Source organism: Echeneis naucrates, chromosome 19, assembly GCF_900963305.1.
Source record: "Echeneis naucrates chromosome 19, fEcheNa1.1, whole genome shotgun sequence".
Classification (NCBI taxonomy): Eukaryota; Metazoa; Chordata; class Actinopteri; order Carangiformes; family Echeneidae; genus Echeneis; species Echeneis naucrates.
Genome location: NC_042529.1, coordinates 17,152,783 through 17,166,082, shown reverse-complemented (window position 1 = coordinate 17,166,082; position 13,300 = coordinate 17,152,783). Strand labels below are relative to the sequence as shown.

The 13,300-nt window shown below is 39.4% G+C and overlaps 1 protein-coding gene across 3 annotated transcripts in view; it reads left to right on the top strand.

The window, feature by feature from the left end:
• The window catches only part of slc39a11 (solute carrier family 39, member 11), a 61,417-nt gene extending 49,160 nt beyond the window's left edge, over nucleotides 1-12,257 (top strand). For all 3 annotated transcript variants that reach the window (XM_029528284.1, XM_029528283.1, XM_029528282.1), the window contains exons 7-10: nucleotides 6,616-6,685; nucleotides 11,344-11,442; nucleotides 11,536-11,694; nucleotides 11,808-12,257. In XM_029528284.1, coding sequence (XP_029384144.1) covers nucleotides 6,616-6,685; nucleotides 11,344-11,442; nucleotides 11,536-11,694; nucleotides 11,808-11,886 — 407 coding nt within the window. In that variant the 3' untranslated portion in view covers nucleotides 11,887-12,257. The remainder of the gene's footprint in view (nucleotides 1-6,615; nucleotides 6,686-11,343; nucleotides 11,443-11,535; nucleotides 11,695-11,807) is intronic.
• The last annotated feature ends 1,043 nt before the right edge of the window (nucleotides 12,258-13,300 follow it).

Below are 13,300 nucleotides of genomic sequence, written 5' to 3'. Positions count from 1 at the left end.
AGGATTTTAAATACTATTGTGAATTTTACCAGAAGCCAATGAAGAGAAGCTACGACAGGAGAAATGTGATTTTGTTGTCTATTTCCTGTCAATGCTCATGCAGCAGCTTCCTGGATCAACTGAAGGGTCAACAGGATCAGAGAATCATTCGGACATCATTTGGATAGTAATGAATTACAGTAGTCGAGTCTAGATGCAACAAATGCACGCACTAGGTTTCCTGCATTCGCATGAGACAGGATGTTTCTGATTTTCACAATTTTGCAACCGTGAAAGAAAGTGTGTTTGTGTGTGTTGTGGGAACTCTTCTGGAAACAGAGAACGCATGCAAAAGATGGTCTTCCCAGTTTATTCAGGTACTCTTCAAAGAGGGCGATTTTCACCAAGTAACACAGAATATACTACAAACAGAAAATAGCATCGAACAGTCTCTGAACTGCTACTTTATACAGTTACAATAATACCATGTACCCGTGGCTCATACATCATCCTATCTTTTAGCAGTTACCTTACTGGGAGATCAGCCAAGTAAAGTATTAAGCAGAAATGGCCACAGAGCCTCCTCAGTGTCGACAGTCAGCATCCTAAATAGAACTTTATGACTCTCAAGCAGCTGTTGTAAGGAATAGATGTATTTTTCCTATACAAGTGGTCCAAAATGACTCAGAGGTTCCTTACAATGTAGCTGGAAGCCAAGGTAGAGCTGTCCAGAGTGGTTAGATGATGAGATAATGCTTCTCTGAGATTCTTAGGGCCAAATAAAACAAGTTGAAAGACACTTTTGATAGTAGATCATTCCCAAATGTAGGTCAGAACGTAACTTACAATTTTATTTGTAAAAAAGCCTATTAAATCATTACTGCTGAGAGCTATAGGAATCAGTGTTTCAGTGATTGAGCTGGAACTTTCTGTCAGCTTGGCTACAGTAATGAAGAGAACCTAACCTCGGGTTGTTCTCTGTCAATTTATTATTAATTATTTATTAACACTAAATAGTACAAACTTCTGGCATTGCAAAGAGTGTTTTATATGGTTTTAAACTTTCTTTCCAGGCTAGGTAGGATTCACCTACATCACTGGACCACCATTTTCTTTACAAGTTTCTGTGACGTCTGCTTTAAGGCACAAATTTGAAAGTTATACCAAAGTGCTAGCCTCTTCTGTTTCATTACTTTATTTTTCAAAGGGGCAGCAGTATCAAGATTTTAACACAGGAAGGCCATAGTGTTATTCACAAGATTATCAACCTATGTAGGGATGAATTTTTTTTTTTTTTTTTTTTACACGTGGCATTGTAGCAAATGATGACTGAATATTCTCCCTAAATGTAGCCACAGTCTTTTCAGATAATCACCTGCTACATCTGAATCTTTTCTTTGATGCTATGCAGTCAGTCATTGTAAACTCAAATGTTATTACCTTAATTTCCGGAATACAGAGAGCACCTGAATATAAGCCGCACCTGCTAAATTTAAAGAGAAAAACAGTTTTGTACATATGTAGGCCACACTTGTTTAGCCGCAGGTGTGAAATATGGGAGGAAACGGCAGGAAATATGTTACACAGAAAGATTTTGCCTTTTTCCCAGATTGATCAACTTTAACTTGAAAACTGCATCATATGCATTGCTTCGTGTGTTTTCCATGATAAGGGTGTGTGCATTAAGCGCAAAATGAATTACTGATCTGAAAAATCCAGTGTGGGTCCATTTGATTTAATTCAAACTATTTCCTTGGTCCACTGGGACCTGTTTGGTTATTTTCATCGGTCTGATGTGACATGTATTGGCAGCATGAAGCTTGTTACCGGAAAAAAAACATAAATTAGTTGCGTTGTTTAAGCCGGAGGGTTCAAAGCGTGTGAAAAAAATAGTGGGTTAGGGTTAGGGTTAGGCTTATAGTCCAGAATGGTGGCTCGCCAGTGCCCCCATCCTTGTTGATGAGCCTTGTCTTTTGGGGCAAAAAGGGCAACTGGCCAGAAAATGACCTCCTTGAGCACGGTATAGACACTCACTCACACTCAATGCCTGTGAAGATGCTTGTGAAGTCAAACTGCTGAGTTTGCGCTGGAACAATTAAGGCACCGGAACCAATAAATCCCACCGCGCTGTACAGGCCTTTACAGACACCATGTTCCGGTAAGAGCAGTCCGGGATGGAAACATAAAAAAGAAGAAACAAAAAAATACTTTCATAGAAGTGATCAATCGCACTGTTGAGGGATCCGTGCAAAGCGGGGACATCTACCAAAACCAGAGAAGCAGCTGGTTTTTCATCTTATGAAATTCCATACCATTGTTTCTGCACTTCAACTGGATAAATATAAAAGGAAGAAAAGGAAAAAGTCGATTTGGTTCATTGAGAGGCGTCCAGCTCTGGATAGAAGAACCCCATCTCTTTCAAGTGGAGAAATAGCACAGAAAACCCTGAAGTAACTTAACAGCGCTCTTCAGTTGTTAGCTTAACTCTGCCCAGCTGCGTCACCTCTTCCTCCGCTGGGTGAGCTTGGGGGCCGAGTGCTGTGCTGATGGCACTGTCAGAGGGGAACTGGGACGGCTTCTGGAAAAGGCGAAGAGGTAAACAGATGCCTTCTCCCTGCGTCGCTCACATAGGCGATTGGACATCTTGGTGGCAAGATAAACCACGTCCTGCAGGTCTTTAGGGTCATCCCAAGCGGCTAGCTCACCCTTAAGTTGCTCATTTAGCCCCTTAATAAAAACCTGGTGGAGAACAGCTTTGTTCGACTGAGAATCAGTGGCCAGTGTGCAAAAGTCAATGGAGTAGTCTGCTACAGTCCTCGTGACTTTATGTAGGTTGAGCAAACAAGTAGCAGCATTACCATGGTAGCTGGGCTGGTCAAAAACTTAAACCTGGTCTCAAAATCGGGATAAGTTTGCATACTCAACCTCACACAGGAACTAGGAGCCTCAGTCCACGCCAATGCACTGCCTTTCAGCAACCTGAAGCCAGTGAGAGAAGTGGTGGGAACGGCGGTTGCAAGCGCAGAGACTTGATAGGTTAGCTCTGAGACTTGAGACATGGCGCTGGCTGTTTCCATACAGGGCCTGGAGAAACTCATTGCGCTGTCTTAACAAGGCTCCTTGAGCGGACACAGCCTGACAAACTTAATATGCAGGATCTATGAGTGTGGCCAGTGCTTTCTGTTAAACCAAGGCTTAATAACAAAGCTGAATCCACAATCCAGATTTTAACAAAAGTGAATTTAGTAACAAAGAGGGGGAGAGGAGAGGAGTGAACAACAGGGCTGGGGAACTTACAAGGAGGTAAACAGGAGGCTTGCAGAGCGTGGCACTGGACAGTGGTTATGATACAGTTGAGGTGGTGAAGGAGTAGATGCAGCAGAGAAGTATGTCAGCCACGCCCAGCTAGACATAGACAGGAAACAAAAAAACAAACAAACAAACAGAGAACACACAGGATCCTAACAGGTAATGGTCGGAGATAAGAAGATATCAAGGAACTATTATAATCTGGTCAATTTCAATGCCATATGTTAAGACAAGCTCAAGGGTATGAAGCATAGTAGGTTCATTCACATGCTGGAAAAAGCTAATTCAGCCTACTAATGAATTGAATGTATAATTAAGGCTGCCACTAGCAACATCAAAATGAACATTTAAATCACCCAATCAATATAATGATTTTGTCTGTAGTGATGACTAACTTCCTATGAGGTGGAAGATATACTGTTAGTTGTAGAACTGGTTTTTGAATTTTCTAGTGTGAGAGACTGAGAATAATCTCGCAATTTACAGCCCTTAAAGGATCTGCTATGAATGCCTTGGAACCAGATACCACAGCACATCTTTCTGTAGACACCAAAAACACAGAAACACTGGAACCTGTAACTGGCAGCAGCTGCTGGAGGGTGGCTGACGAAGAATTTGGAGAGCACTGACATGTTGTGGATAGGATTGTGTAATTTATTACCTCATATCAAATCTAGGTCTGGAAGGGATGTACTTTACCGTGTATTGACTTAAAAAAAATTACTGAAGGAAGGAGCTTGTGGGACTTGGCGAGAGCAGTCGCACTCCTCTCTCCTCTTGTCTTGTCTCTGTCTCAGTCTCAGCTTCGACGAGCCCTATCTCAACTCATCTGTGAATTCTCCAAACTCCAAACATGGAATTGATCAGCTGGTCTCTCAGCGCTATTGACACCATTATTTCGACAAGAAAATCAGGATCGGGGTAGCCTGCTTGCCCAGATGGAACCCATCCAGCGGGCTATATCTTCAGTTCCTGGGGAAACTGGCATGTAACGTGCTTGGCGCCACTCTCCATAGAGGATATTGAGGACCTCTACTGATTTGGATTCATGGTTGGAGGACTCCTTCTTCTCGGAATAGAGGGTGCCCTCGCATACTGCAAAAATGGTAAGATGCCGGCTGCCACCACAACAGACTGTTTTGATTCTTAAACTGAAACGGAAACCATCTCGAAGAAGTTGTCTGCTTTGTGAAGAAGTTGATGCTGAGGAGCAGGAAACATGAAATGTTATATCAATTTGGAATGTACTGTAAGAGGAGACGTATTGGAATCTATGCTCTTCTGCTAAACCCAAACACAGCAATTTTATCAGTTCTGAAGGACATCTGCCCCATAGTTTATCCTCCCAGAGAATTCCATCCATGTTGGAGAGGCCTGCATCCATTCTCTCCCCCCACCACCCCCATCCTGCCTCTGCCCTCACCACTGGGTGGCAGCACCTGACAGAGGCTGCAGCCAACCTCCTCAAGCTCGGTGGTGCGACCCCACACCCACAATGCCTCTATTCAGACAGTGGACTGTTTAAAGTTTTAATGTACATACACAATCAAATGTATATGTGCTGTTGTATAATTCTGATGTGTGCCATGTAGTTGTATGAAGGCAATGGGTATGAAACACAATTTTGTTGTGCTGATGTAGAACGACAGAGAGAACAGGAGAGAAGATGCCCTGGAAAATACAAAGAAAACATGCAGTGATTGCAAACTGGTAACACTAAATGCGCAATATGGGACAAAAAGAAGTTTATTGGGAAGTGAATAGTAGGAATACAATAGTTTAATGATAACTAAATGTAACTATTGCATCAGCAGGTACTGAGCGGGAAAATTGGACAGAGATGATTCAGCACCTGTACAAACAGGGACAGGAGGGACAAAACACATACCATGGGAAGAAACAAAGTTAAATAACATCTGCAGTTATATCATCTAAAGTTACATTATATTAAATGTAATATTGCAATATATATGCAAGGTGGAGAGACAGTGAGAGTCACAGAGAGACAGAAAGAGGAAGACAAGGAGGGAAAAAGAAAAAGAGAGAGGTGCTCAATGCAACCACTAGTCAATGCCCCACTAGTCTAGGGCTATAGGAGCAAAGAGGAACCACAAGTAAACCTACATCCAGAGAGCGAAGTGGCCTACTGGAACAATTAGGAACTATGAGCTCTCTGTGATATGATGGAACTTTGTCATTAAGAGCTTTGTACATTAGGATAAGGACTTTGAATACTATTCTCATTTTTACTGGGAGCCAATGAAGAGAAGCCAGCACAGGAGAAATGTGATCTTTTTTTTTTATGCATCCACTTGAGAAAGGATGTTTCTGATCTTTGCAATATTGTGTAGGTGAAAGAAGGTTGTGTTTTAGAGACTTGTTTTGTACGAGGGACTAGGGAAATGTCTTGTTAAAAAATGACTCAATTTAGTCTTTTGATGATTATAAACAGTGCTTTCCAACATCTCAAAAAGTCAGAAGTCTACCATCTGTGTTCTACTGTATTGGTTGAAGATCTGGTGGTTGCAAAGGTCACAGCATATGATTCTCTTTCCAACATGTTCAGCTAGCCCTCTGAGACAGAAGAGAAGCATTTTTGATGATTGCTCATAGATCCTTGTTTCTTTCAGCTAATAATAAAAAAAAAATTAAAAAAAATAATAAATCAGCAAGACATTTAAACAAATGTTTGACAATTAATGTATACATGAAGTATGTATGATTTAATTTGTTTTCAGCTTTTTCAGCTTGCCATGTGACATTAGTAACAGCTGGAGCCACTCTGTGTGTGGTCTGAAAGTTGCACCATAAGATAATGTCACCAGAGACAGAGATAACATTTTATATCTTCTGTTCACATGCTAGCAAGATAGCATGAACAAAAAGGCCACCACAGTGAACAAAAACCTTTCTTTGATGGACAAAGTACTTTCAATGTTGCAATTTCATGTATGAGATCATAAGATTTCAGAAGAGGGTGAGGAAACCAGTGCGTGTTCACATGCCTATATGGTTTTCTGTTATCCACTTCATATTTATCCATGGAAAGCTCAATTGAGTTGACTTGGTTTTATGTACTTTGAAATGTTTTTCCTCTCATTATTCATTTTGCAACTTAACCTTATTTTGTTTTTCCATTCTATCATTGGAAGTAAAAGAAAAAGGAAATCACAGTTCTCTCCCAACAACAAATCATCTATAAACATTTTGATACATTTTTGTCCATTTGTACAAAAACTCATCCCCAACTTTATTAATTTCTCCTCCTTCAAAAGAGTCATAGACTTCTGAGACGTGTGTTTGTCCCTGTATTTTTTTTATCTGCAGAGGGCTTAGCTGTGGGAGTTGCATTTGGAGCCGTTGGAAAGACTTCATCTGCTACCTTTGAAAGTGCCCGGTAAGACAAGTATCAATTACACATTACACTCATTACGCATCTCTATTTATCCATAAATACCACTATTACTACTACTAAACTAGATTAGTTATCCTGGGGAATAATTTATCATGCCATATGATATAGACCCTGAAAAACATGCTCTGGTTTAATTTTGGAAACCTTAAGCAAATGGCCAGAATTGGAGTTTTACTTTGTGCTCCTGACATCTACAGTTAAAATGTGACAATGTGTTTGGTTGGTTTGATAATTTATTAATTGATTGAATGATTGATTTACTCTCTTGATCCCAAGCAGGGAAATTCTTATTCTCATATTCTCTGTCCTCATCTCATTTTATACTTGCCAATATTATGAGAGGTTCTTTATGAAATCATTTGAAGCTTCTGCATAATGTTCCTCAAGTCAGCAAAAAATACTTTTTTACAATGATCAACCCTGGCCATTCTCATGTGCACGTGCCCCAGGCGTTTTGACTGATCTGTTTTTACTGCTCAAAATTTATGTATTCTGCAGCACATAGTAACCTTTGTATCTATACATTTTGATTTAGTCTCTCAGGTTACTCTTTTTATACTGATTGTATAAAAGAGACATTGAGAGTAGAACTTAAAAAGGAAACATTCCGGTATTTAATGGTAATCCATTCACAATAGTAAAAAACACAAAAACATTAGCCACTCTAAAAAAGGAAAATATAAATCCAGGGGGCAGCGCCAGAAGGCAGGCTGGCCACAGGAACAATGAAGAACGGAAAAAACTCGGGCTCGAGGCACACCACACTAGAGAAGAGAAAAACAAAAAGAGAAAACCAAAATTAGAAATTCCAAAAGGTAATGAAAATCACACAGGCACCTGGGCACTGACAAATTTCACTGCGAGACGAAGAGTACACGAGTTGACTGTCCCAACAAGACAGAACTATCTGGCAGCATAGTCAGTGCTTAACCAGTCTTTTATGGAGAGCCTGATGAAGGTGAGAAGGGAAACAGGTGTGCCTCGTGGAAGCCCGGGAAGGTGGTGTTTGGCCAGCCACACCTTCTGCCACACACCCTTCAAAACTAATACAGAGGGGGAAGATGGAGCACAGGAAATTAAAATACAAACACAAAAACCCAGACCATGACACAGAAATTCTTACAATCCTGTTAACATGGATAACACCTATTGCTGGGGTCCATGCCAAAACACATTTTATGTTGGTTGATAGTCAACAACATCATCAGGATTCATCCATGTAACATGCTAATAGGTATGACTGAGAAAAACTGTTTTAGTGAAGCTTTGTGGTGTGCATCTGACATCTGATGGATAGGGTTAGGGTTAGGGTTAGGAATGCAGAAGAGAGTGTGCACTTAAAAAAGCGGAAGCAGGACTTTACTTTATGAATTTATATTCAGGCCACAGGCAAATCTAGTCCCTCTTGAGGGGTACTCAGGCACACCTATTTGAATTTGAAGGAGAAGCTGCTGTTGTTAAGCTGGCATGTGTTGGTGGTGGGTTAGGGTTAGGGTTAGGGTTATCATCAGTGACTACATAACTAAGTGAAAACCATAAAAGCATTTTAATGTTTTTTCTAGGATTTGAGATAGATGACAGATGCCCAACATCTACTATAAATAACTTTTCCTGCTTGTGCATGCCTTTGTGCCTGTGTGGGCACATGTGCATGTATCTGTGTTTTTGCGTATGAACAAGCTAAAAGACGAGCTGTATGAATATTTTATCAAATTAATGAAGTAGGAGATTCATTCCTGCTTTTAGTTACTTATATTAAATTGTAGAATACAAAATGCAGCGGCCAGTGTGGGATGAATTTGTTCTGTATGTAAAAAAATGTGTTTGCAAGCCTTACAGTATAATGACCAACTTATCTGTTGTAAAGATATTTAAAATGATTGTAACACACCTCAGATTTATTGGTATCATTACAGTCACACTCTCTTCGCCATACCCTTCTTCCCTCTGAGTGGTATACATCTATTATTAAACCTATTCAAAAATCATCAAAAAAAGAATACCACTTTATTATAGAGAAAACTGCCTTCTTAGCATAATTAATTCTATTCTAGTATTTTGAATGATAGGCTGATCCAGTATTTGGAGACTGCCCACGCAAGAATTGTAAAAAATAAATCTACTTTTGTACATTTTTTTGGATTTGTTTAAAATTTTCTTTCTTTCAAATCTTTAACAGGAGGTGTGGGTGATAATGTCTGTGATGCTCTGAAATCAGTGTATAGTACATTGTAATATTTGTAGTTCATTCATTCATTCATCTTCTACCACTTATCTATTTTGGGGTTGTCGGGGCTGCTGGAGCCAATCCCAGCTCACACTGAGCGAGAGTGGGGTACACCCTGGACAGATCGCCAGTCCATCACAGGGCTAACACACAGAGACAGACAGAGATGAACAACCACTCACACTCACACTCAGAACTACTGACAATTTACCTAATCAACCTAAAAATGCATATCTTTGGATGGTGGGAGGAAGTCCATGCAAGCAGGAGGAACAGCACAGAAAGGCGCCCCGACCCAGGAATTGAAGCTGCAACCTTCTTATTGTGGGGCAACACTGTTAAACAAAGTGATGTCCTGTCCCTAACCTTGTTTTCTCTTTAATCATCGAGGACCTGGCCATCACATTTTGGGTCATCTAGACCACAATACTAAATTTTTCTCTCCAAGGCCCTGGGCCCATTATACTTCCACTTTGTGGTGGCAGAAGAGTATAAAACAGTACAGGTTAGATTCAAGATGACCAACAACACACGAAAGAGAAATTAAAAATGCATGCCATGCAAGAGTTTGTTATTTAGGAGGATATATAAATAATCTGACTTTACTTCAATAATTAAATTTGTTAATGTGTTGATTTGCTGATGTTTTACATAAATTATGATACTTTGCTCACTGAATCTGAGATTATTGACAAAATATGTTAAATATATAAAGATTTTGTGTTGCGGATGGAGTTTAAATATGTGCATTTCCAGTACTCCAGCTATTCGACCACCCTCTCAACACACACTGAACACCAAACATATAGAGAAAGCAGGAGGCGGTTCAGTTGTTTTTTTAAATGAGGGTAGTAGTCTACTTAGCATTGTATCCAAAAAAAAAAAAAAAACAACACTGTGTACAGATATGGGTTAATTCTCTTCTATAGGATGATCCATGAACAATTCCTATTAACACTACTTGGCTCTGACTTGAAGCTTCACGAAGGAAAAAAAAAGTGTGCCGAAGCATAAGTATGGAAATAAGAGCTTAATTTCTCATATGAAGTGATATTTCATGACATCCCACACATGATATTTCTCAGTGCTGCTGAGAATAAGGGAAATAACATACCTCTTTGAAAAGACAAAATTATTGTTACATTAATACATTAACAATTTTCTAAAAGATATAGATTAATCGGAAATCATTGCCCATCCCAAATGGAGTTTATCAATAAAACTGAGTAAAACTCAGGTTATTCATTTTAGAAAAAATAGTACTGTGAGAAGTTCCAAGCCCAACCAAGGGAAGAAAATGGAATCCAAGAATGGCAGTGCAGGAAGCAAAAGCATATTAGGCATACACAGATTGTGGGTAATGTACAGATAGGCCAGGGAGGCTTGGGGCTTGGCCCAGGCAAACCGGTGTGGAGTAGAGCAGGTCCCAAAGAGAAGAGGAAGCTAGTTGTAGAGTAGGTTTGTAGACAGGAGGAAATATTAAGGAGTGCAAAGGCAGTGGCTCAGGCTAAGCAGGGACAGTGGTTGAACTGGGAAGGTGTAGAGAAGAAAAAGCTTAGTTGGAAAGAGCTGTGGAGTATGGAGGAAAGTAGTATTAGATTTTTGATAGGGGCAACATATGATGTCTTGCCAACTCCCCAGAACCTAAAACTCTGGGTAAAGGGAGACCCGTTATGTTCGTTGTGTTCAGGTGCTGCAAGTCTAAAGCACATCTTGTCCGGTTATAAAATTAGTCTCTCACAAGGCCGATATACGTGGCAACATAACTAAATTTTAAGGTTAGGATTTGTCCAGTGGAAGGAGGATGTAGAGGGTTTGTAGCAAGATCTGCTGTTGCGTCTTTGTGTGAGGAGTGGTAATGGCTGGCATTAGGGGGTGACTCTGGGACGCCAGTGTTCACGGTCTAGCCTCCTGGAGGTGTCGTGGGCCTTACTAGACGAAACACAGATGAAAGTAGGTTCCCACCTGATAATCCCAAAGACATGATAGTTATCACCGCTCACTGGCCTAGTTGGGTCTGGTCCTTCACCTTCAAAGGACAGAGCCTGGTCTGGTCCATTTTTTGTCGCACACGAAAATGTTGACTGTTGGGAGCTTGTATTGTAAACTTAATAGGGATAGTGATATTTTTCTATGCTTGACAAAAAATCTAATCAAATCTGATATAATGTGTTTGGCCTGTGGCCATCATCAGGGACACATGTATCACAATGCCACAGAATTGTCCACTTTCGAAACATGAATTCTTTACAAAGTTTCTGCCTACTGCGCTTGTGTTGGATATTCAAGACAATGTAGCAAAAAATCTAAATAAAACCCTTTCTTGGTTGTCTTTTCATCAGTAAAAATATCTTTAAGGTTGCTGTTTCTTGTAAACAGAAATGAAGTATTCATTATTTGTGAATTTCCTTAGAAATCTGGCTATTGGCATTGGCATCCAGAATTTTCCAGAAGGTTTGGCAGTGAGTCTACCACTTCGAGGTTCAGGGGTCTCAACGTGGACAGCCTTCTGGTAGGGAAAGACACTTGTCCTTTTAGTTCAGATACTGCCATAAATCATTTCACTTCCAATACTTTAAGTTGTTTGTTCTTGTCTCCTACTCAGGTATGGGCAGTTAAGTGGCATGGTAGAGCCTTTTGCTGGGTTACTGGGTGCCATCGCTGTGGTTCTGGCAGAACCTGTGTTGCCATATGCACTGGCATTTGCTGCTGGGGCAATGGTTTACGTGGTAGTAGATGACATCATACCAGAGGCTCAAGTCAGGTAAGAAGGAAGATGGGTAAAGAAAGAGAGATAAGGGAAAATACATTTTCTCTACCAATTCAACATCCCAAAATTTTTTCCTTTTTTTTTTTTTTTTTTCTTTGTGTCATCAGTGGAAATGGGAAGCTGGCGTCCTGGACCTCCATTTTGGGCTTTGTAGTGATGATGTCACTAGATGTGGGTCTAGGCTGAGGACAATAGAACAATTAGTATCATGTTAACAAAACCCTGGGTGGTCATGGTGTCATGACAGCAATGCTATTTGAGGGGACGACATGAAGAGTTTTCTTCTGAAACACTGTTTATGAATTGTTGCTACTTGAAATATATTGAATCAATAAAGGAAACAGAACTTTTTTTGTAAAACATAAGGATGGTTGTACTTTTATGTGTTTTTTTCTGAACAATTATGTGTGGCAGAGGTTTTTCTTTTGAATTTTTAATGACCATTATCTTGGTTGCAGAACTTGTGAATGTTTTGAATGTTGAGAAGATGAAGCTTTTGAGTTTTGCTTTTTCAGAAACATTGTTTAAAAATAAAAACTGTCAACTGACAAGTTAAATGAATGTAGTTTTTTTAATTAAATTCTTCCAGTTTTTGAAATGACAATACTTGAAGTATGTTGCTTAATTTGTTCATAAAGTGGACCATGCAATGAAAGACTACTTCATTTAATTCTGAAAGGCACAGTAAGATTACATTGGAATGAATTTTGAAATTAAAAATGGCACTGTCTAAATTACATTGAATTAGTATGTCTTTGACTGAATAATATGTAATTCTTAATTTTATGCACTTCTGTAAGGAATTGAAACATTTCATGTCCCTCTTCCAGTCATTCACAGTCGCCTTGATGCTGTTCACTAATCAGAATGTTTATACAAACACAATACAAAAGTAAAGCTTGAAACAAGGTTTCAACTCAAATCACAATCCAGTTTTTTTATTTAGTCTTTTGAATTAGTCAGGAAGAAAGAGTGGAGTGTCTGTGGAGTGAATGTAATGGAAAGAAAATATTTTCTTTCAACATTACACATTGGTGTTTACACTGGTGTTTACACCAATGTGTAATGTTACCAACACAATGCAGTAAATGGGGGATTACAATTAGTCTTTCACAATTAGTCTCCTCTCATCAGGTCAATCTAAAGCTGTTCACACTTTTCTTCACCTAAGAATTTAAACTTTTAAACATTACACATTGGTGTTTACACATTGGTGTTTACACCAATGTGTAATGTTACCAACACAATGCAGTAAATGGGGGATTACAATTAGTCTTTCACAATTAGTCTCCTCTCATCAGGTCAATCTAAAGCTGTTCACACTTTTCTTCACCTAAGAATTTAAACATTTAAACATTACACATTGGTGTTTACACCAATGTGTAATGTTACCAACACAATGCAGTAAATGGGGGATTACAATTAGTCTCCTCTCATCAGGTCAATCTAAAGCTGTTCACACTTTTCTTCACCTAAGAATTTAAACATTGCCTGAAATTGATTCAGTTTCATTCAGTTCTTTATATAGGTATGCATTTGTATGTATACACACACACATATACAGGTGCTGGTCATATAGTTAGAATATCATCAAAAAGTT